This window comes from Phlebotomus papatasi, chromosome 5, assembly GCF_024763615.1.
Source record: "Phlebotomus papatasi isolate M1 chromosome 5, Ppap_2.1, whole genome shotgun sequence".
Lineage (NCBI taxonomy): Eukaryota > Metazoa > Arthropoda > Insecta > Diptera > Psychodidae > Phlebotomus > Phlebotomus papatasi.
Genome location: NC_077226.1, coordinates 3993202 through 4018710, shown reverse-complemented (window position 1 = coordinate 4018710; position 25509 = coordinate 3993202). Strand labels below are relative to the sequence as shown.

The 25509-nt window shown below is 31.8% G+C and overlaps 1 protein-coding gene across 4 annotated transcripts in view; it reads right to left on the bottom strand.

Moving 5' to 3' along the window:
- Window positions 1–4934: 4934 nt before the first annotated feature.
- LOC129808814 (eukaryotic translation initiation factor 4 gamma 3-like) overlaps window positions 4935–25509 on the bottom strand; it is an 81305-nt gene continuing 60730 nt past the window's right edge. For all 4 annotated transcript variants that reach the window (XM_055858715.1, XM_055858716.1, XM_055858714.1 and 1 more), the window contains 8 exons: window positions 22195–22461; window positions 21742–22082; window positions 14859–15303; window positions 14560–14780; window positions 14338–14484; window positions 14058–14268; window positions 13864–13965; window positions 4935–6467 (listed from right to left, as the gene is read on the bottom strand). In XM_055858715.1, coding sequence (XP_055714690.1) covers window positions 6394–6467; window positions 13864–13965; window positions 14058–14268; window positions 14338–14484; window positions 14560–14780; window positions 14859–15303; window positions 21742–22082; window positions 22195–22461 — 1808 coding nt within the window. In that variant the 3' untranslated portion in view covers window positions 4935–6393. The remainder of the gene's footprint in view (window positions 6468–13863; window positions 13966–14057; window positions 14269–14337; window positions 14485–14559; window positions 14781–14858; window positions 15304–21741; window positions 22083–22194; window positions 22462–25509) is intronic.

Genomic DNA, 25509 nt, shown 5'->3' with positions numbered 1-25509 from the left:
ATGAAAGTGGACAAAAACATTCCATGCGAGATGCAGTCATAACAAAAAAGAAAAAATAACATGTAAAACAAAGAAGAAAAATGAAGAGAAAAACAACCATTATTTATCTTTTTTAAATTTTTCCTCAAAAAAAAACAAAGAAAAATTACACAAAAGAAAAACACATTGAAAATATTTTCTTTTTTGCAAATGTGAGAGAAAGATTTTGAATTTAAGAGAAAAAACAAAAACAATGGAGAAAAATTGTAATAGAATGATGAAGAAAAAAAAAACATACAAAATAATTATATAGAGTTGAATACAAAAAAAAAATGAAAGAATAAATTGAAGAAAAAAAAGGGAATAAGCAAAATTCGAAGAGAGACGTAAAGTAAGAAGATGGATAATGATGAAAAAAAAAGAAGAAACACTGACGAGAAATAAATAGTAAAGAAAATAAAAAAAAACATGATTTAAGGAATATATAAATAGAACGAGAGCCACAATTAGCCTTCAACATTACTATATTTTAATATATAAAAAGTAAAAATGAAATAAATGATGAAAATACAACAAAAAATGTGAGTTTTTTTTGTCTGTCTGTGAAAATCTTTAAAAACAAAAAATGGAGAAGATACTCTAGTCTAGGTCGCATTGATGTCTGAAACAAGAAGAAAATCCAAGTGAAAATCATCTTGAAAATGCATAATAAGAAATATTAAGGTCAAATGTGAGCAAGAACCGTTTGAAAACAAATAAATGTCAAATGGAAATTTTACGTCAATGATGAATAAAGTTATTTTGACGTTTATTCGAATTCAAACGGTTCTTGCTTGGAAAAGACGGAATGGAAAACATGCTTGGAGATCCTTTCTGGAGATTCTGAAGACTTCTAGCACTTCCGGTTGTTCCTGGAGACCCCACAAAGGTGCTTCCGGACATTCAGAAACATCCTGACGCACTAATCTACTTACTTAACCGGTGCTACAACCAATTCCTGGTCTTGATCTGACTCAGGACTCGTCGCCACTCGAGCTGGCGTCCTCATCCTTGCGCTCACGTACTAATCACAACACTCAATTTTCTAATTCAAAATTTTTCGAGTATTCTTCCTGAGGAAAATGCTTTGGGACGCCAAGAATGCCACTATCCCTCTGAAAATGATCTTTCTCCATTCCAATTGGCACTTTTTCACATTAATTATTTCATAAATAGGCTTCCAGAAGCTCCCTGGAGCTAGCAATAGATCAATTGACCCGGAAAATCCGGAAAAATTGTCACGTGGCTGAGATTTCTTGCAACAACAAAATAGGTGACCTATTTTTTTGGTCAAAAAATTTTTTGTCGAGATTTTGCAAATTCCGCAATGGAAATCAATTAGTAGGACCCATGGTGTAACGAACTAAGAAGGTGTGCTCACTACATAAATAGAGAGTGACAACATGATATCTTGTGCCTCACTCTTGAGGAATTTGAATTCTGATTCTAACGACATTTTGCTGTCAATTTGAGTGGTGTGAGTCGAAAATTTTCGGCGGCGGTAAAGCTAAATTGCTCCGGCTTTTTCAATAAAAATGGTTTTCAAGACATTGTTATTAAATTCTGTTATATTTCAACGTATTATCATACGATTTCTCTTTGGCATTGCGTAAACGAGCAGTAGAAAATAAAAAAATCTGCTTAGCAAAAAATTTGAAATGGTCAGAAAAAAATTAAAAAGGGCAGTTAAATTTAAAAAAAAAAAATGCGTTCAGTAAAAAATTAAACATGACGAGGAAAAAAATTAAAAATTGGTAAGAAAATAAATTAAAAACGAGTAGTCAAATAAAATATTAAGAATGATCAGAAAAAATATTCAATTTAGACAGAAAACAGTTTAAAAGTGATTAAAGGCGTCTACACATTGGGAGCAATTTTCGTCAAAAATTGCGTTTTTGACAGAAATTTGACGTTTCCCCCTACAAAGCTGCAGGGAATTTCCTTCAGAAAAGCAATTTTTGACAAAAATTGCTCCCAATGTGTAGAGACCATAAGAAAAAATTAAAAATTTGGAGAAAAAAATAAAACCTCAATGATAAAAAAAAAAAATAAAAATGATCAGTAAAAGTATTCGAAATGAGCAATAAAATAATTAAAAAGTGGTCACCAAAATTAGCAATATAAAGTAAAATATGGTGAACAAAAAAAATTAATATTGAGCAGTAGAAATACTCGAGTTGATCAGTTAAAAATTAAAAATAAATTAAATCTGGGTTTTTCCAGTGCATTATTATGAGAGTTAAACGGTAAAAAGTAGCTAATAATATTTAAAAATTCATTTTATTTGGAGCAACGATACGGTATTAACCTGACGATCCGAGGAACACTGCCGATCGATGGTGCTCTTCCCTTACATAAAAATCTATCAGAAATTTTGGATTGTCTACAAAATTGTCTTCAAAAAACTAACAAACAGACTAAAACCAATTTCAAATTTCAAAGATGTTTTCATGAGAATTTCATAATATTTTGCAAATTTCGAAAATTTTCATGAAATGTTCCCTATTCATCGAAACTATTTGAAAGTCTCAAAAAGAGAAAGTCATCCGAGAGATAGAAATCTCAATATCTACATACATTTAGAGCCTCCTTTAGGTTCGTAATGTGTAAAATTTCATTTGAAAATGAGGAAAACTCGATGAGAAATACATTAAAATATTTGAAAAACTTTAAAGTCAAATTTTCTCTTAAACTATGGGAGATATAGGCCTCATACTTCGCATCTCAATAGGCTCGAGATGTGCGAAAGTTCACTTGAAAATTAGTAATATATCATGAGGAAACTTTAAAGTTGATTTTTTCACTTGTCTCGCAAATGAAATAACTTCAAAATGGAACCACATTGAAAAAACTTAGTTGCACTAATTTGATCACTTTATACAAATTTTAGATGAAACTTTTGGCCGATGAAAAACGGTCAACTTTTGGCGCACGAACCGAATTTGCAATGTATGAATCACAACATAATCACATCGAACAGACTGGGCTTTTTTACATGGTCATTGCTTTTTTACTCCTTCATTGCTTTTTTACATGTGGAAAAAATATTCAAAAAATTGCGGCATCAAACCAATTTTTGCATCAATTTGATCTTTTTCCGTTCTCTGAGACAATATTATGTAAAAAGAAAATGACATTTTAGTAAAATTAGCCAAATTTAAATACCTTGAACAAAAAGCAAAAAGCAATTGCCCGGTCAATTGCTTTTTCTTGACATTTCCATATTACATAGTCCGTTAACATTCTCTATTTGAATTCACTGTTCGAAATTTCATCGACCACCATCGAAATCAGCTGATGCCAGGAAAAATCAAAACAAAGGAAATTTTATTCATAAAACTCTTGTGAAAACTTTTGAAATACATTTAAAATGAGTCTAGGCTTAGTGAAATTAAAGTTTAGTATAAAATACATGTGAATAATGTGAATTACATTGTTTTGAACAACTGAAAATATTTCCCGCCTTGGACATTTCACTTACACTGGATGGCGCTGTTCTCAGTGAGTTATCTAATCGAAAAAAATGAAAGTGTCATATCACTTCTCCATTGCTTCTTTGAAAATCGATTAAAAGAGCAATGGCCCAGTCTGTTCAATGCTAATAAGCTGACCTGGAATTATCACAAAAAGTTTGCGCATATAATCAGGGAAAATTAAATCATTATATAAAGCAGAAAAAGCGCGAATATTCGGCATATCTTCTTCTTTCAATAACAATAAAAGTTTCTTGTGTGAAAATACATTTATATATGCCAATTGCGATATATTTGGAGGTAAACACGCAATTAAAGCATCTAAAATCATTTTTAAAATAAAATTTAACAAAAAAATATGGAAATATTTCATTATGTTTAGCTGGCTGCCAAAAATAATTTTGAGAGTCGCCGCAGAAAGTTTTTGACTCACACCTCCGAAGTGTCAAATTTGCCGAATTTCTTTGTTTTTATGATAGAATGTTTTATGTTGTAAATTGTGTTCTTAAAAGTAGTCTAAAAGGTTCTAGAACCGCCTTTATTGTGAAAATTTAGAATTCCGGTGCGTGTGTGACGTTTTCTTGTGAAGAATTGCGGGGGTAAGGTGCACAATTTCTCAGATGAGCTTCTTTAGAAATTGCGCTATTTTTAAGGAAAATACTCACAAATTTAGGATTCATAAGCCTTACTTGGAATAAATTATTGAATTTGAAAGGAAAATGAACCGTATTGAATCGAAATCTGAAGGTTTTAACAGCTTTTCAGAAGTGACCGTTAATTTCACAATTTCAAAAACACGAATACTCCAGCCGACATGTTGTGAGCACACCTTCTTAGTTCGTTACACCATGAGTAGGACCATTTCAAGTATTTTTGCTGTAGTTCTGATCATATTGCGCTTTGCCAAATGACGTTCACTAAAAAAAATGGGACATTTGACGTTTATTCGGTTTGCAACGTCTCTTGCTGGCCTTTGGACCACAACAACGAGTCTAGACATCTGAAACCTTTGTAGAGTCTACAATCAATTGGAAGCAATCACGGTGTACAGGGAGATAGATTATTATACGGCTGGCCAAGAGTCTTAGATCATCAAAAAATATTACTTAAATTTGGAGAAAAATGTGTCGCAAAATAATTAACGACACGACGTTTGCGACACGTCGTAACGACACGTCGCAAAGACGTGTCGTGTCGCCGTGCCAACACTGGTAAAACCTCGAAAAAAATGTTTCATTAAATTTTTCGGACTAAAAAGACAAAAAAAAAACTCGTAATTTTTGCGGTTTCTTTTCCTTTTTTATTATTTTTTTTTTCATCAAGTTTATATACAAAAGAGATATTCATCTTTATATCATTATTAGTTTTTTTTCATCTTTTTTTTCTTCTTCTTTATATTTCAACCTTAGAATAATCGATTTTTATTTATCGTCATAATATATATTTTTTTGTTTTTTTTCTTCTTTCTTTAATTATTACTTTCTCCTTCTTTTTTTCTTTTGCAATTTTTCAAACTTTTGCTTCGCGCGCATTTTGCGTAAATTGCATTACAAATATAAAAAAAATGAACAGAAAAAAGAAGTATATATTTTGACATTTTTTTTTTGTTTTTAATATGATTACTTATAATTTTATGCAAAAGAAAAATTGGTGAAATAAAAACAAAAAGATGCTTCTTTTTTCTAAAAAAAAAATTCATTTTAGAAGGAAAAAACCAAAATAGAAAAAATGAGTAATTTTTTGTTTTTTTTGTTTTTCTTAGAGTAGAAATTTTCTTTTTTTTTTTAATCTGTATTCGCGCTTTTGCGATTATTTTTCTTCTTGTTTTTTTTTTCTCTAATTCATTTTCTTGTTGACATTATTTCTCTTTTATTTCTCTTTCATTTTTACTTTTTCTTCTTCTTTTTCATTCAATAGCAAAATTTACAGTTTTCCTTCTATTTCTAATAATATTTATATATTTATATATATATATATATATATATTTCTTTTATTTAAATATAATCCTCCTCTAATTCACTAGATAATCCTTAAATCTTCATTTTCTTTTCTTTTTTTCTCGTTCTTCTGTTTTTTTTTTTTTAATTAAATAATTTCATCATTAAATCATTTCTATATCCCTTTCTTTTTTTTTCTAAGTTTTTCTCTTCTTTTTTTTTTGTTCAATTTTATTAAAAAGAAAAAGAAAAATCTTTAGTATATCCTTTCTCAATGGTCGATTAGATTAATTCATCAATAAATCTGTCAATAATAGCAATAATAGCAATAATAATAATAATAATAAAAAAAGGTAAAGAAAATAATAACTATCCCATGCTTTTTTTCTTTTAAGCTATCTGAATGATCCATCTTTAAAAAACAAAAGAAAAAAGAAAAAAAAACTTCAAATAAATTTTCCACAATACAATTTTCCTTTTCTATACAATTTCTCATGAAAATTTTTCTTCCCGTCTCTCCCCCCAGAAAATGTTTAATTCCTTTTCTCTTTTGCAATATTTACAATTTACTTTTCTTTTTTTTTTAATAAATTATTCTTTTTCTGCTTTATAATTTTTTCTCACGATTTTCAGAATATTTCCCATGAAAAAAAAAAAAACAATTCAATTAAAAAAAAAATAATAATAATTCATCTCTTCACAATTTTCTTCCTTTAGCAAAAAATATTCTTTTTTTCTTTTGTTTTTTCTTCTTCTTTAATTTACCTACTTACTTTCACTGCTTCCCGCCCAACCCCTTAAAATTATTCTCCTTTTTTTTTTAAATTGTTAATTTTTGTTTCATTTTTTCTTCTTCTTCTTATCAACACCATGGGCACACGCATTTCACTTTGTTTTTCTTTCTTTCTTCTTTTCCTTCTCTTTCAGCCAAAAGTCAGCCATTTTTTTGGAGTTATTGCAATCATTCAGTCATTGTCATCGGAAAAGTCATTGATGAAGAGGTGTGTGAAGAAGGAATGGAGAGACTTTACAGCAACACCTTTAAAGAAAAACAACAACAAAAAGAACATTTAAAAATAAATTTCTCTCAAGATCTCCCAAAAAAATTTTTATCGGTTATAAACCGGTTCATTACCGATTCAAAACCGATCAGAACCGATTCAGTTTTCTAGGAAATTCCAAGACCTTTCCAACGACCCCAAATATGATACCATTTGCTTGGTAAATGCGCTCTATAATGTCTTTTAAACCTCTGACCTTGAAAAATCGTTATTATAATTGATTCAATGGTTTTGTCGTCTAAGGACGAAATGTTCGCCTGCACAGTAAAAAAAAATAACACTACTATAATGTGTAATCTTTGACACCACTATTATACAGTGCTGTCTCGCTATATGCACAGTTTGGGTACTTTTTTTGACAGTTCTCTCTCTGAATATGCACAACTTTTTTTGAAATTCCCAACGGTTTTTCTCCTTCTTTTAATAAATTATTATTTTTTTATTGTTATAGAATTTCCCGTGTTATTTTAACTATAATATGAGACAGAAATAATAAAATTAAGATAATTAAAAACGAGAAAAATTAGTTACCAAGAAAATAATTTTCTTTATTACTTTGTCAAAATGTAAACAAATTGATTTTGAATGCAACCGACACAAAAGCTGTGCATATAGAGAGTGTGCATATAGAGAGACAGCACTGTAGTGTTAAATTTGGAAAAAGTGTTTAAATTAAAATTGTTTAATTTAAAGTTGTTGAATTTCAAGCTGTTGAATTTAAAAATCGTTGAATTCTGTTTATTGCTGAATTTTCTTTTCACTTCGAAGATTTGGATTTTTTTTGCCCTTTTAGACATTCTTATTGGTTTTTCCTGTACTCGGGATCCCTCACTTAAAATGCGAAATGATTACATCTGATGCACGGATCTTCATGATATACTTATTATGCATATAAATATTTGATTTTTTCTGTATGACTTTTGCCCAATGAAAAGCATCTCGACTGAAGTATAAGTCTTAATTAGAAATTCAACAATTTTTACACAACTTTGGTTGAAATACACAAAGCTTCACACAATAATAGTATGAAAAATTATGATCAAACTATAATAGTGGTAATTTTTTATCATGTGACAAAAAAAATACCGTCGTTGCGGGTGACTTTGCACGTTTTTTCGCTGTTTTTCAACTTTGCCCTCTAAAAGTGGATAGTTAAAGTGAAGGGAGGGGGTTTTTTGAGTAAAATTATTTGTATTCAGTTGTTAATTAATGGATTTTGTGCCACTAGCATTAATTTTATAAAATTTTACTATGTTTAAAAAAATCAAGAAAAGAGGCTTACAATGGGGATAAGGTTCGGGTGACTTTGCAATTTTTTAATAAATACTAAAAAATCAACAATTTCTGATAATAAACGACAATCAGGATCTTCACATCTAAGGGTAAGATGCATGAGATCTACAAGATGACATGATCGCCATCTTGATTTGACGTTTCTGTCCGCCATTTTGAATAACTGTCAAAATCTAAAACAGGTTCGATTGGGTTGAAATTTTAGTATGTTGTAGCTGATATCAAGACCTTTTCAGAACGTATCTATGTTCCAGTATACGTCAAGTATTTACCTTGATACAGAGGCTCAAAGTTTAAAAATTTGAAATATTCATATTTTGGCGATCTTTATTTTCTAATCGTAAATTTTAAAACCTAAACGAAATGCCTCAGTAACCATTAGAAATGGTTGAGGCTTTTATTTTATATATTTATTTACTCTTACGTAATTAAAAAAATGAAAAGTGCATTTATTTATTTTTTTATTTATTCATCTTTGCAAAAGTTTTTCAGATCTTCAAATAATATGCTGTTATAAAGAAAAACATTACTTTTATTTTTGTTTGTTATTTAGATCTCATCGCTTAACGAAAATACTGTCTTTTTTTGTGATGGTTTCGATAAAAGAAGCTCTCCGTAGTTCTACATTAATGAAAATGTCAAAATTTTGAACTTAGAGCCCCAGTATCCAGACAATCGCTTGACCTAAGTCGGATTTTATATATGTTCTGAAAAGGTCTTGACATCAGCCAGAACATACTAAAATTTCAGCTCAATCGGATAAGTTTTTTGTTTTGACAGTTATTCAAAATGGCGGACAGAATCGTCAAATCAAGATGGCGACCACACCATCTTGTAGATCTCGGTCATTTTATCTTAAATTATAAAAAAAATTGGATAATTTTTAGCCAAATACTTCTATAATAAAGCTTAAGAAAACATATACATACAATTTTTTAATGTAAATAATGCGTTCTTGAGAAGATTATATGGAAAAAAAAGTATTTTTATAAAAATAATGAACAAAATCGAAGTGGATTATTCTAGCCAGATAAATTTAGAATAGATTTGGGCAATTTACTTCTCTGAAATCGATTTTGGAATTGCATCTTCAGATAACTTTTTCGCGGAGTCGTTTTTTGACAAAATACCTATGCTAGGATTTCATTGACTATTACTGAAACTACAAGAATCCTTTTGAGGATTATTGTACCTTACTTGGTACTTAATATATCCCTATATACTTTGACATGGTAGACCGGATCGGCGAAGACTATCAATAAGTGCTAGAATTGTTCAAAGTCTCACGAACAGCAGAGTGCAAAGTCACCCCCCGAGTGCAAAGTCACCCGCAACGACGGTACCATAAAGTTGTGTATTTTTTCACACTATATTAAAGTGAAAAACTGTAATCATACTATAATAGTGGTAATTTTTAGAATTTGCCAAACAGTTTTAATTCACGAAACATTGTTGAAAAAATTTTTATGATTATAACACTAAGAAAATTTTACATAGATCGCAATTAAATAATTAATTTATCCGATTTCACACTATTATAGTGTTAAAAATTTTACACATTTTCAAATTAAACAACATTGTTGAAAATTTTTCAACTAATATTAGTGGTAATTTTCAATCACGTGACAATAAATTACCAAATTATTGTGCATTTTTTAAACAACTAAAATTGTCGATTTTGAACTATTATAGTAGTAAAATTTTACACATTTTTTTACTGTGTGTGGTTAATCTCTAAAACATATTCAAAAATGAAACAAATCGCATGACGCGTTTTCAAGCAATCCAAAAAAAAAAACATAGTTTTGGAAGGGAAGGGGAGAGTTGGGGGAGAATGAGGGGCATGTTAAGGATCCTTGGATCAACTTATGGGGGGGTCCCCCGAAGGTCCCAAGTTGCTATCTTTCACCGTTTGGCCTCTAGAGCTGACGACAGTCGGACTGACAGACCGACAAAGGGGCAGACGGATAAATAGACAGACGGATAAATGGACAAACGGATAAACGGGCACAAGGACAAACGGACAAATGGATAAACGAAAAAACGGACAGACGGACAAACAGGCAGACGGATAAATGAACAGACAAATAAACGGACAAACGGATAAACGGACAGACGAACAGACGGACAGACGGGCAAACGGGCAAACGGATAAATGAACAGACGGATAAATGGATAAATTGATAAACGGACAAACGCACAGACGTACAAACGGACAGACGGATAAATGGACAAATGAATAAACGAACAGACGGACAAACGGGAAAACGGATAAACGGACAAACAAACAAATGTACAGCCGCACAGACGGATAAATGGATAAACGCATAAACGGGCAGATAGATAAATGGACAGACGGATAGACGGACAAACAGCGTAACGACATTTCTCAGAAATCATCTGAAACGTGAAGATTTGTTGAGAAAATTGGTCTCCGTGGGGTGGAAGGTGGAAAATTTGGGAGGTGAAAAAATCGAGGGATTATAATATACTACTCTCTCCGTGGAGTTCGAGCAGGCCTGAGCTAAAAGAGAATCCAAACTGAATTTGGTGGTGGCAGTTGGCATTGTTCAAAATGTCGCGAAAATTCACGTTGAGAAAATGACAGGTTTTTTTTTAATGTAAAAATTGTTTAATTCAGAGGTATGCAAGAAACCGTTGAAACCGAATTAACGTCAAATGAAACATGTACGTCAATGGTCAAAACGCTACTATAACAAACTTATTTTGACGTTAATTCGGTTTCAACGGTTTCTTGCACACCTCTGGTTTAATTCCTTAGAGTTAAGTCATTTTCACAAGAAAATCCTTTCAATATTTTATTTAAAGACAGTTATTTGGGTTAATTGTAAATAATTGTCGATATTGCAACAAAAACATTGGGATGAAATTTTGAGCTGGAAGACTGATATTCTTTTGAGCTGTACCAAAATTCAGGAAAAGTTTGAGAAGATATCCTTTTGTAAAATATTATTTTGGTTAATAAAGAATGCAAAAGTACGTATTGCAAGAAGGGACACGATCTGCTACTAAGGATAATATAGAGAAGAAAATATTTTGTCGCATATTTTAGAGATTTTTTGCAACCGCAGCGCCACCAGACGTTTGTCAAGTGAATTATTTGTGTCTCTATCTCTCTCTTTCGAGTTGAATTGTGCGCGATTTAAGAACAAGATTGAAGTAAAAGGGTGTTTAGTGAAGAGCTATCCGTCTTCCGACAAAGATATGAAGAAGACAATTTCTTTCTATATGAGTTTTTCTTTCTGTTATGTCTTTTTGGCGCAAAAATATTTATCATGGCACCGTGAATGACCGGGATTAGTGTTACCAACATGTCAATCTGAAATTTCCATTAGAATGAATTATCAACACAAAATTTCCGATACTACACGACTTTTAATAAGCACAGGTCTGGTCTAATGATAAAGGTCTAATCTAACATTCTATTTTCTCGGGAAGAAGCCCTAGAAGTTCTAGGTAGACTTCCAGACAATCTGTGTCCTGTTGCGAAGCCTTCCGGACATTTGTTCCGGCCGGGAACTAAAAGGAGAAAAGTCAAAATCCTAAGCTTCTCAGGCTACTTCTTCTTCTTCTTCTATTTTATGTAAGGCTGTCGGACTCATTCGGGTCCATATGGCCATTCTCAGGCTGAATTTCTCTCTAATTCTGGTGGCATTTTGGTCCTAAAATCCCGAATTGTACTCAGGAATTGAATGTACTCAGGACATTCAGAGATCAACAGATGGACCAAGAGCAGAACTCTGCTCGCATTTTCAGAAGGGACACCAGGTCACACTTACAATAAGTGCAAATTCTGGCAAATTTTCTTTTTATTGAGGAAGAAATTCAGTTGGTTTTGGTTTTTAATCAAATGGGTAATTGACACCGAATGACTCCTCTCAAAATTTTTTATTATTACGATTTCTAATCTTGCACAAAATAGGCTATACTCAAAGAGAAATTGACAGAGCCGTTGATTGCTCCTAGAAAATGGTTGTATACTGCGCTAACAACCATTACAAAAAAAAAAATGGAGACACGAGGGAAGAAGCCCAAATTGTCGCCCCTAAAATGGTCCATCGAATGACAATGATGGAGTCAAAAAAGAAGCTATTCAAGATCGCTAGTAACATAAAGAGAGATCTACAATTGGATGTGAGTATCCACATATGGTCCGAAGGGTTCTTGCAAAAAAAAAAAAACAAAGGCATTGTATAAATGAGCAGTAACATAAAAATATTGAAACAGTGATATTATCGTCCAGATTTTGGCAATTGAGAAAATAATGGACTTTTCGTTCTATCTGCAATAATTTTAGGGTTGATACCCCAAATGATGCCACTACCCCATTTGATGCCACCTTGAATAAAATTGTATTTTTCTGAACATTACGATATTTTAAGGATAGATTTAATGGATACTTCTCAATTGGTTTATTTGTATATTTTCTCTCTTTATTGTACATTTTCAAAATATTTTTTATATGATGTGAACGATGTGTCAAAAATGGCCGTAAACGTAGAGAATTCTGTTAAGGTTTTCAATTTTTTTCATTACTTCATTTAACGTACTCACTTGAGATATTTTTTTTATTGTTATCAATATTTGTAATTGCGGATAACTAAGCTTGTCTTAAGATGTCAATATTTCGTATTTTAGTATTTTATTTCATTAAAATTTTAGGGTGGCATTAAATGTAGTCTTTTTTAATACGTTTCTACATTTTGTGCCACTACCTTTTGACAAGTGGTGCCACCATGCGATGTATGGCAAAATTTTACTTAAAATTGATATTTAAAACTGTATTTTGTGTATAAAACTTTTAGTGAAACATCATGAAATGGGCCGGTAAGTGCTAGAAAAATATCAAATAATACACTTATGAAATTAATGTGTGATGAAAATGCTCAAAATAGAACAAAAAATAATTATTAAGAAGAATTTAAATGAATTAATAAAAGTTAGGTTATCCAGAAGGAATGTTTTGTTCAAGAAATGTTGTCTAATCTTGTTATGACTTTCGCGAATACTTTTTACTTAATATCTTTCTCTATTTCAGATTGAAATTTCCTTCAGATGACTCCTAAACGGAACGAAAAGTAAGTAAAGTTATTCTGCCATGCAAATAAAAGAATTATTTTATGGAATCTCTGTTGGAAATTTTTAATTGAAATTCCCCGGACAAATGCATTCGCGGGGAAAATACTATAATATTTGAGCAAAAAAAAAAAAAAGACAGGTCATGCTGTTTGGATAAGAGAATCAAGGGAGTGATTCTGAAATGGAACCTGACGTAGATTTCCAGTAAAAAGCTCTGACAACTGAGCAATATAAAATTTTAGGATTTTCGAATAAAAAACGTGTTAAAAATTAGAAAGAAGAGTCAACAAATAGCTTAATTCATTTTAAAATAATATAATTAATTAATTATTCATTTTCTTTATGTAATTTATAGTATATTGACTCAAAATATTCATTTTAAAAAGGTGGCAACAAATTTATCCTAAGGCGGTATTGAATGTGGAAAAGTGGCATCAAATGGAGACTTTTGCAAAGTCACAAACAATGCCTTCTTTTGGTGCTTTTCCAATAAATTCTATGGAAATCACCTAGATATATTGAAAGACATAGCTTCAAAGTATATTCAACCAAAATTTTATTCTTTTTGGTTGACAACTGTGAAAATTATTAGCAAGTGCATTCTAAAAGTGACATTGAATGGTCCATCCACTCTAATTAGACCCATTTTTTTTAAATAATTTTTTACTGCTCTTTTGTTTTTTTTTACCAAAAACAAACTGCATGGCAGAATTTCCAACAAAGTGCCCTTTTTTTGAGACAAATAAATGTAAAAAAAAAGGTTACAATTCTCAAGGATCTATGAAAACTGGAAAGGTGACGATGGCATCAAGAAGTGACGGAATATACTCTAGCTAGAGCGATGAGATAAAAATTAAACTCTTTAGATCCGATGGAAATGGATACGTTAGGTCTAAAAATACTGAATTTTCCGCTAACTAAGTACACTATTGGTACTCTTATTATTTTGGCCGCCACTATATGGTATCTAATTTCACTTACCTTTGCCTTCTGGTTCTTCTGGTGATTCTAGCCAGTTCTTAAATGAATCCGACGATAGAACTTCCATCTCGTAAAGTGTGACGAAGATGTGATTCATTAGACCTTTTGAAAAGAAATTCAATTTATAAAATAGATAAATTATATATTAATAAAAAAGGAAGATCAAAAAAGAAAAGAGATGAAGGTCGACTCACCTGACGGATGTTCCAGTTTAAAGATGAGCTTCTGAATGGCAAACAGGCACTGCATCTCAAATTCTTCCGTATTCTCAATGTATCGGGTCAGGAGGCGACATTGTTGCTCCAGAAGAGGTCCATTGACCTTGTAATTGGGATAGAGGCACGACTCAATCACCACCGTTGTGAGGATTCTTATGAAATTCTTATCAATTGTCCCAATATTTGCCTGAAAATGCACAAAAACAATTATTTTTTAAATATCTTCTCTTGAAGAAATTTCCTGTTAAAAACTAACCGCAATCCATTCTTCAATGGTATCATAGGAAGAATTGGACACAATCAATTCCTTAAGGCGCTCATGAACACAACGATCGAGTGGAACAGTAGTTGAGCTCGTTGATTGGTAAGTGGTGAAGTCCTTGTTGATGAGAAAGTTGAAATTCTGTACCAAAGGGAGCAAAAAAATATATTTTTCAAAAAAGAAATCTAAAGGAAAAAAATAAATAAATTAACTTACATTTATGGCTATAAATTCATCTACTTTGGAAGGTGACATAAAATCAGTCCATTTAACCTGACTCTTCTCCCACAAATCCAGTACATATGCAGCATCACGTTTAAATATTAAATATCTCAGAAGATGCTGCAGAAGATTACCACCAAGATTTGCCTTTATCAGATTTTCCGACACCATTGCGAGTGTCTTTAGTGTTATGATTTTGGCAAGGATCATTGGACCTAGAACAAAAAAAAAAAAAAAACAAAAAGGATTATTAATCCGAACCCAGGAACACACTGCCTTTCATCAAAACTCACCCAAATATTCAGGAATGAACTCAAAGATCATTGGCACATCGATGGCAATCTCATCGATACCATCCATATGGAGTCGGAGTCCATGCAAATAGGTATCAATACTCAATGCTCTTGAATTCCTAACAGCATGAACAAGAATATCAGCTGTTGCCATACGATGTTTCTTCTTTTGCTCCAACATTGCATCATAAATCTCCCTAATGCCCAAATGTCGATGTTCCTCTGGCACCTTCTCAATATCATCCATACACTGATCAACTTTAGTGTAACCCTCAACAACTTCCATCACCATTTCCGTCCAACGACGTCGGATTTTACTGGCAATCTCTGTCAGTTCTTCCTCAGTTAACTGCTGCACCTGTTGCTTCTGTTGCTGCTGTTGTTGCTGTGTCTGTTGATGCCCTAGACTCGATGAACTTCCTGATGGTTTTTCCTGTTGTACAGCCTACAATACAACAACAACAACAACAACAATGAAATATCCGAGAGCACGTTATAAACCTATCCGCATTATTCATATTATTCGGTCGATATGAAAATGGAGTTTATATTTTATATTTTGCATAAATTACGTGAGCAATATCAAGTACCAAATGAATAGACTGTAGACTTCAAAAAATAAATATGAAATACTTAATTGAAAAAATCAATAAAACAGTATTTTATCATTGAAAATGAATTCGTAGATGAGAAAAATTCAAAATTGTCAATAAAAATATGTTATTTTAATCAGTTAAAAATTAAATTACGGAAACGACTTTCAATAATTCGTTTAATGCTAAAAAAAATCATAATTTTCACTTTAATATAAATATTTCACTAAATTTAAAAGGGTTTAAACAAAGTTTGCTATTTGCTTTTTATTGTCTACAAATTTCAATTTTTACTGATAAAATTTATGAAATACCGACTGAAATAAAGAACAGCAAATAAATATTCTACAACACTGAAAAACTGGGTTATTCTTATTTATTTTTCTTTCTAGAAATTTATTAATATGACTTGTGAGTGTAAATTTGCAATAACGCATGGAAGAAACTCATCATTCGACTTTTGAATTCATCAAAATTTTGGTATATTTTCAGTAAGATTATTCCTGTCTTATTTTATTAAATTTATTATCAACTGAAATTTATTTAATTAATTTAAGCTTAATTTATTAATTTATTAATTTAATTTAAGCTGATACTCATAATCCCTCATTATGCTTGCTTCTGTTGCCCCTTCCTCACGCAACGACAGCCATTCATCAGCAATTTAAATTGTAATTGTAAACATAAATTGTAAAACTTTTATACATTTTTGGCTTAAACGATCTGTGATTCAGGGTTTCTGCCGTTTACCTGATGAGATCGGTCGTGGTAAGTCGGCGGCAGCCGCAACCAAGCATTATTTGAGGAGAAATATATTGAATTGAATTGAAATTGAATTGAAAATAATATTATTAATTATTTTCTAATAGCACTGGAGCACCTTTTTAATTCAGTGAATTTCAATCGATTGAAATTTTACCTCTTACTCTTTCAAAGTGAAATCAGACATAGGTGTCTCTTTCAGACACCTACTGACAGAAAGAGACACATATATTATTTCACTTATAAAGAGTAAGAGGTAAAATTTCAATTGATTGAAATTCACTTAATTGAAAAGGTGTGCCAGCGCCATAAGAATTAATATTCAAAAATAATAATTCTTAATATAGGGGAAAGTGCTCTTGAAGATTGACGATAATCTAACTAATAATTAATAGAAATTTGTAAGTCTCTTAGGAAAAATAAAAGAAAATTCGCATTATTCGAAGGCATTAACGTTCGAAGGGAGAGTACTTTCCCCTATCTGCCTTTTCTTTATGAGATAAAATTTCTAAAAATTGAAATTTTCGTCCCTTTCTTTAGCATATGTATTGCGTACACCTGTGCCAGTCTTTCACATTCTTCTTCTTTAGATATCATAATGATATCAATTTAGATTTGAGTGCGAAAAAATTACAATATATTATGGGAAATACTGGAATGGAAATCTTAATATAATGCATTTTTTATTATTTGAAAGTTGGGCAAAAAACGATTTAAAAAGATGTTCTGTATCAATTTAAGGCAAAATAAAATTATTGGAATACCTAAATTAAATATTGGAGGAAATGAGGCAACTTTGGGGCACTTTTAAAATTAGGTTTCTTCTCCTATTTTTAAATAGAACTGAGCCCTATCATATTGTTCTTTAGCTTCGTTATCAGTCTGTGTTATATCATAGTTTGGTTAAATTCCATTTAAAAAATATGAGGAAAAAAACCTCATTTTAAAGTTGCCCCAATTCAAAAGTGGCCCACTTCCCCCTAATTGTATTTCCCACTTGTATAACCTATATCGTAGTTTTACTGAAAGTATGAAAATGAAAAGAAAAGTTGTAAAGAAACGTTGGGGGAAGTGGGGCACCTTTAAAAGTAGGGCACCTTTAAAATTGGGATTTTTCACCTATTTTTAAATAAGATTGAGCCTCATCGAGATATAATTTAGCTGCACAAACATCTTAAGCTTAATCAATTTAAAAATAGGAGAAAAATTCCAATTTCGAAGGTGCCCCTCTTTCAAAGGTGCCCCACTTCCCCCTATATTTATCTCAAATTGTTTCATTTGTAATTTATTCAATAATCTCATTGTTTCATGAATTTCCATGGTTTTTGCTATTATAAAACCTTCCTTAATCTGTCTCTCAGCCTCTTTTTCCACTCAAATGATTCTAGCACAAACTCCCTGTTGAAGGGATGAAAAGCTCATGGGGTTTAATCAATGCCCTTTGCCCCTTCAACTTTAATAAATGCATTCAGATGATATTATGGAGACTTTTCCATGTAATCAGACCTCCTCTTCATTTTGGACAGATGAGATCTCTGACCAGATTCCCAAAACGCATCGCCTGTGCTCACAAAAAAAAGAAACTCAGGGAACATGGAAGAAGGTCATTGAGGTGCTACTGTGAAAACGGGAAGTAATACGGGCTTTAGACCTGTTCAAAGATCAACATGGATACACTACATTCAAATATTTTAAGAAATTGTTCAATGTTCTTTAAATCCCACTTCAAGCAAGATGTTTCAAGTATAAGGTAGGCCAGATCGAACCGCCAGTGACGTAGATACTTTTACCCGAATGATACAGTGTCGACAACTCAGATTTGTCAAACATTTGTAATAGAAAAATAAGAATCGAATAATGTTACAAAGATTAATTAATTTTCTTTATAAGTGAAAATATATTTATTGTTCCTCGGCTAATGAACTTCAAATAAGTATAATATGATACATTTTGATTTAAAAAAAAACATCTTTTTACTAATATGACCACATTGGGTATGATATTAAAATTGCCTAGGATAAAATATCATCCATATATGCTATTAAACTCAATCATTTCCTTAAATCGATTTTCCATTGTTAAATTTTAAAATTTAATCTTATTTTGCAGCTAATAGGGTGGAATAACCGGCTATCGCCATGTTTAGGAAAAAATTAAATTCATTTAATCATAACTTTTGAATCCTTGTTACAAGATAAGTCAAATTTGACACAAAGTTACTTAGATGTATTGGCTCTAGATACGTGAAAACAATAATCCTAGAACATAACGCTGGACTACTTAAAAAACTGATTTTTATTAATAATGCAAAAATAACCATTTCGTCGCCACTTTTTACCATTTTTCGCAAGTTTTGTAAAATTTGTAACCACTTCTCGCCACCCACTTGAAAAGAACCACACTCGGTTATTTTAGGCAATGCTATGAAAAGAATACATTCACCATTTCTCTTTCCTTGTGATCACTTTATTATTACTCTCTTTAAATGATTTTTCTTCACTTTTATTTGAGAAATCAAATTATGGGGCTTTTGCAGAACGTAAACAATGCAGATTTGACAACTGAGAATGTACGAAGTGAAGTTACCGTCGCCTATTGAAAAGATATGGCGACAGGTGGTAAAATCAATTCCAGAATATTACCACTTCTCGCCATGTCTCATTTTTATACAAAAATAATATAAAATGAAATATTAATTGACTAAATACAAATTTTATGTATTCCACAAGTGCAATTAAATATTCAATAGACAAATTATTTACCCAAATAGGTATTTTTGGCCTGATGAAAATTTGACGACACTTAGTACATTTGGTAAGAGATGTTGGATTCGATGCACTTGCTTAAAATATTGCTCTAAAAAGTGATCAAAATCGTGAATCCAAAATGAATAATTATTATTTTTCGATTCTATGCGTAGAAGCAGAAACAATACAAAAAAATTGCGACTCATTTATTTCATAAATTGCGAAAAATAGCGATTTCAATGTAAGTGGCGAGAAGTGGGACACTGGCGAGAACTGGTGATTCCACCCTATGCTTAAAAATTGCATTCATTGTACACTTCTTAGTCAATTTTCAATTTTATTAAGTTTTTTGAAAAATTATAGACTATACAGAAAAAAAATCACAGCATTCTAGGCAAGCTAGCCTTACCGGCCAATTCAATGTATGGGGTCGTAGAGCACCACATTTCTCTTTTTACATCGGATTTTATAGTTTCCATATCGATAAAATGGTTTTTCCAACAATTTTATTATCAAAGAAAAAGTAACACTTCAGAAAAATTAAATTTTTTTTTTGATAGTTTGTTTCACTAAAATGATAGTTCCAATGTGTGTATTAGGCCCAGGCTTATAAATAATACCTCGTTTAATGTTTCGACAGTAATATTTTCAGAAACTGTTCGAGATTCAGAGGCGTGTACCTTCACATTCGAATGTAAAAATTGTATCATATGCCTTGGAACAAATCGATATTGCTTTTTTATTAGTCTTGTAACATAAAAAATAAGAACTTTAAATACTAAATGAGGTAAGCATTGGATCTTAATGAATTACAGATTCTTTTTGTGTAGCAAAAATTAAGATTAATTTTCGATTTTCCCGGAAAAAGATGGTAAAGTCTGAACTGCAGAGAGCATTTTCCCTAGCGTAACTTTCTCTTTGTGAAAAAATTATTTGATAATATTTTTATGATTTAAATTATAAAAAAAATAGACCAAGAATCAGAATATTGGGAGATAATTCCAAAGTGCGGTAAAATGCCAAATCTTTTATAAAGAGTACAACATCATACATGAATAAACAATTGAATGGGTTTTACCACAATTAAGACTACAATTATCAAAAAAGGTCACGTTTTAATCCAGAATAGAAATTATGCGAATAACGCAATTAATTCTTAAAAATTCCGAATATCCTAAATATTTATCTCTCAAGTATTTCAATATTCAAAAAAAAAAACTCGCTAAAGGCGAGAAAATGCCAATTTTGCCTTAGTGAATTCCCCTCGTTGGCAAAATTTCATCAGGTGATGACATTTTATAGGTTTCGGGGCATGAAAATTAATTAAAAATCACAAAATACTTGTATATGTAAAAATAATGGATAAAAATTAAGTCATATAAGATCCAAAATAGTCGTAAAATTGTACTGAAAGAACCATAAGTTGAGAATTCAAATGCCACCTTAAATTTCTTTTCTGAATTGCTCTTGACAGTTCTGAAAAAAAAACTCATTCCTGATACATACGTAACGATGTCAATTTTAGAGGAAAATTTTAGAAAGTGTTGGAAAAAAAATAACTTAATAAAATAGCTTTTTGTTAATAAAATCAATGAAAACTAATTTTAAGATTTTTCTTGTTTTTTTTTCTTAGTTAACACAAAACAAAAAATGTGGAAATCTTAATGGGGGAATGGATTTATGAGTCCTTAGAACCGTTGTAGAAGTCTTACGAAATTATAGAAAATTTAATTTGCTTTTTATTTAGAATATCTGAACTCGACATTTTATATCAATTTGGTATTCTACGTGATTTATAGAATTCTGTATCATTTTGCTTATTCTAAGTTTTTTCCAAAGATAATACAGTGCCCGCTCTCTAATCCGGATCGCCGTAATCCGGACGAGTTATCGACGGTTACATTTAAAATCATTTTGAGGTTATGCATGCACGAGTATTCAGTAATGAAAATGAATTATCTTCTGAAGTTTTTGTTTAATAAATCAAGTATAATAGTTAAAATTCTCTAATTATGTCTTTTTAAACTTCTTTAAAACTTTTATTTTAATTCTAGAAAAAAAAACTTGTATTATATTTTCGAGACGTTGAACAAATTCAAAAAATCCATCCGGATTACGAAGCGGGCACTGTACATTAGTATTGAAAGTTCTGACACATTTGTGATTTGTTTATATGGTGTATGGTCTGCCGGGTTTTGTGGAAATAATTTTTGTCCAGTGGAATTTTGTGGCAAAAAAAGTATGAGAAAAACAGAAACAACATCAAATATTAGTTTACTTGATAAAAATAGTCATTACTGTAAACAATTAAATTAATAATTTTGATATATTCCCAAGATTTTATAGAAATGTATTCGCATGAGTTTTTGGCGCGAATCACGAACAGCTGATTTTTGACATAACCTCCAAAAAGTATCTACGTCATCACCAGCCCGATCTGGCTCACCTTATTACTTTGTTATTTGTTTTTATTCATCTTGGGAAAATGAATTTATGAGTCCTAGAACTGCTGTAGAAGTCTTACGGAACAAAATACTTGAAAATTTGGTTTTTTTTTGTGGAGAATATCTACACCGGCATTTTAAGCCACTTTGGTATTTTACATGATTTTTTGCCTCGGGTTTTTTGAAGTGTTAAAAAAAATGCCTTTTAAAAGAAAATGCCCTCTATCCTTGTAGGCAGAAACCCTTATAGAAGATTTTGAATCTCTGAATTTCCTTGTATACATTTGGGTCCAAATAAAGAAGGAAAAGGGAGATAATTATTATGAATGATGTTTACCTTTTCAACGGCTGCCGTTGAACTGCTACGTGTACTGCCACCTTGAGATGTACTAGCCATTGATGCATATGGCATACGACCAGCCGGACCCTGTGGCCTAGCTGGTGCCTGAAGACTCCGCGAGGCGGCGCTGCGTGTTGTTGAATTTTCCCGTGATTTGTGCTGAGATCCACGTCCTTCGTACCGTTCACGCTCAGTTGATCCTTTGCTGAAGCCACCAAAACCCTTGCTACTACCCTTACCCTGACCCGAACTACTGTCCGATCGTTGATTATCCATGTCACTGAGAGCCTGGTACATATTTGTCGACTGTGGTTGCCATTTGTACGTCTGAGCCGTACCTTTACGAAACAAAAAAAAACATTTCAATTCCTCTCTCTCTCTCTCTCTCTCTTTCTCTGCATTTCTGGCAAAGCTATTTGGGAAGAGACCAAAGAGACCGAAGAGACCTACCAAGTGGCGTATGTTGGTCAATATTTGTGGCCTTAACACTGAGTTTTTTGGTGTCAACAGCCGTACTTCGTCCACTTTTAGCATTCTGAAGTGTCCATCCGTCTTCATTGATCTTCCCACCGCCTCCGGAACTCTGTCTCTCACCGCCTCCACCACCGTGACTACTTCCTTTGCTGTAGCCACCACCGGATCCACCTCCAGATCCACCACCACGATGCCTATCACGCTGATTAATCTGGTAGCCGCCACCAGTGGCACCACCAATTGCTACAAAAACAGTTTTTTTTTTCATAAAAATAGTGCGTAAAAAAGGGACAGATAATCCTAACCGGCTTATATAGGTGAGATTCTTAAAGTGAGCTAACATGGAATGCATGGAAATTCGATTTAGAGTTCCAGTTGTATTTAATTTTGTATTTAAACCAAAATATCGAAGATTTGGATGGAGTGACAGAAAAGTGATATATGGGTGAAGTGTAGACCAGAATGTTCTCTATAATTTTTCCATAGAACATGATCTAATCGATTAATCAGAAGCGAGATAATCGAGGTTGTTTGTTTCTGAACTCGTTTTTTCATCCAGAGTGCCCCAAGTGTTCATTTGATGAACTTCAACTATATCAAAGAATTGTTGTATTTTGTGAGATTTTCCATTTAAAACTCTATTTTAAGTGTCTTGGTGGAGTAGAGGCAGTCAAATTGGCATCTGAGTGATTTCAAAGCGTTATTATGGGAAAAATCAATTTTTCCCCACTTAAACGGCAAAATCGGAGTGATAGCGTAGTCTGAGTGGAAAATGATGTATGGACGAAATGTAGAGACAAATGTCCTCTACAATTATGTCGAAGTAATCATCAAGATCGGTTAAGCACGTGTCGAGATAATGGCTATTATGTAAAATTAAAAATAGATTTTTTCGACTGTAGCACCAATAGCGTTGGTCCCATGAAGTTCAAATGTTCCAGAGAATTGTAGTGCTCTGCGAGACCTTTCATTTTCGCCCTTACTCGTAAAAATCGGTCAACTAGAACCGGAGATATGACAGTTTTAATTTCCTGTGACCCCTGATATCTACGGTTCTATTATATCTACAGCGAAGCTACGCCACTTTTTGGAAGCCTCAGAGCCTAGACTAGGGATCTGCGCACGAAGAGCGCGCATTTATGCGCGCTGCGCGCAAGCTGATTTTTACGACGCAGCGCGCATAGTACATTTTATGCGCGCAGCATTTATCTATTACGTTTTTTATATTGAATAATAATAATAATTATTAATATTATTATTAATTTAATAATTTTTTTTTAAATCAGTCCAACTCGCGCCCCGATAGCGATAAGTGGTTGAAAATGATGATGATGATGAAATCAATTCTATAGCGGATAAGAAGAGATTTATCATATATTTCATTTATTTAAAAAAAAATCCTGCTACTAAAACCCAATATCTATCTATAATAAATAGGACTGAATTTAGAAGAAAAGTTCATTAATTTTAGAAAAATGGATTTGATTTTAGAAAATTTGAAGATTGAAATTTATGTCGACAGTTTTTATAAATAAATATGGGAGACCGGAGATGTTAGGAACATGGTAGTTTAAGACACGGTTGATTTTTCTTTAATTATTAAAATAAATGGAACTAATACACTACGCAATCATGGGCAGCATTTAGATCTACAGTAGACTCTTCGATATCCAGCACTTCGATATCCGGGTGACAGCTGACAAACACTGGCGGTTGATATATTCAAAATTATTTTCACTAAACATGAAGTTTGTCCAGAGTGAATTAAAGTATTATTAACATTGTATCGAAGTTTTTAATACATAATTGTGATAAAAAATGAAACATAAGCACACCATGAAGAAAATTCTCTTTTTCTTTGTCAGACAGAAAATAAATTCACACTGCACAAAATAGAAAAACCGTTGATCATTCAAAAAACCTAAATGTCATTTTGTCCCCCAGTCAGCCGGATATCGAAGAGTCTACTGTATCTTGATAAAAATAATGGATATCCTCAGTTTTATTGCTTGGATTCTATAAACAATTCTTTAAAAATTGATCAAAATAGTAGGTTTCTGATGTTGCAGTTTTCGTCTTTGTGTTTTATACTAACTATAAATGAACAAAATTTTGTTATCTCATTAGCTTATAAAGTATTTTTGGAAAATATTTTGAAAAAAAGTTATAAAGATTATGCTCTATTTTTTAACATTTTGAATAACAAAAATACACGTGGGCATGTTTGGTCACTTCATTTTCTGTGAAATCTTAGGTGGAGCCAAGGGTGAAGCGTAAATCGTTTGACTGTCAAAGTAAGAGCGACAACGATATGCCTTTGCAAAATTACCTTTTCCAAGAAATTCCAAATTTTATGCCAGAAAAAACCGCGCCATGAATATCCTTATTCTTGTTCCTCTGTGCCCAAGATCGAGGATGTTAGGGACAAAATTACACATTCCACATTCCCCTCTTCCAAGAAAATCCATTTATTTTCTGAGCTCCATCGAATCCTTTTATTAAAGTAAATACTTATGGGTATTCTACGGGCAATAAAAATTCTAAAACAGTTTACTGGCCCCTTGGAATAATATTTTAAAGAGAAAACACGATAAAAATGGCCCAAACATCCCAGGTCTCCCCTACTTGATTTAATCTGTCCGCAAGAAAAATCTTAGAGCTCTGTTTTTAATCGAAATATTAATTCTTACTCTTTCAGAAAGAAATAAATCAATAGCACTTGACAAAAAAGACAATTATATGTAGACAATACCAGTGTGAAAGTGTAAGAGGTAAAATTTTAATCGATTGAATTTCACTAAATTTAAAAGTTGTGGGAGTAGCATTAGGACTAATTTTAGAAATTCCGTATGATCAATTCTAGAAACCATCTGGGATAATTTTATTAATAGAATACCTTATTTTAGAAATTTTTAAATTAATTTGAAAAATTTTCCAGATAGAACCAGAAAACGTGGTACAGTAAAAATTGTGCACAAATCACGCACTACCTCAGCACAAACCGTGTAAAGTCTTATAAATCTTCTTCTCCTTTAATATGAAACAGTTAAAATTGTTCACTAAAACTGTATAGCTTCTGCTTAAAAAAAATCTAAATTGTGTGCAAAACCTACATAAGCTTATTATAAAATAATTAAGATAGTGAATAATACTTGCACAGCTTAAGCATAAAATGGTAAAGATTTTGCTAAAATACACTGCTCAAGCAGAGACTGTTTAACTAGCCGTTTCATACTTCAGCAAAATGATTAATTAATCTTTTATGCTTAAGCATTGAGAGTTTTATGCACA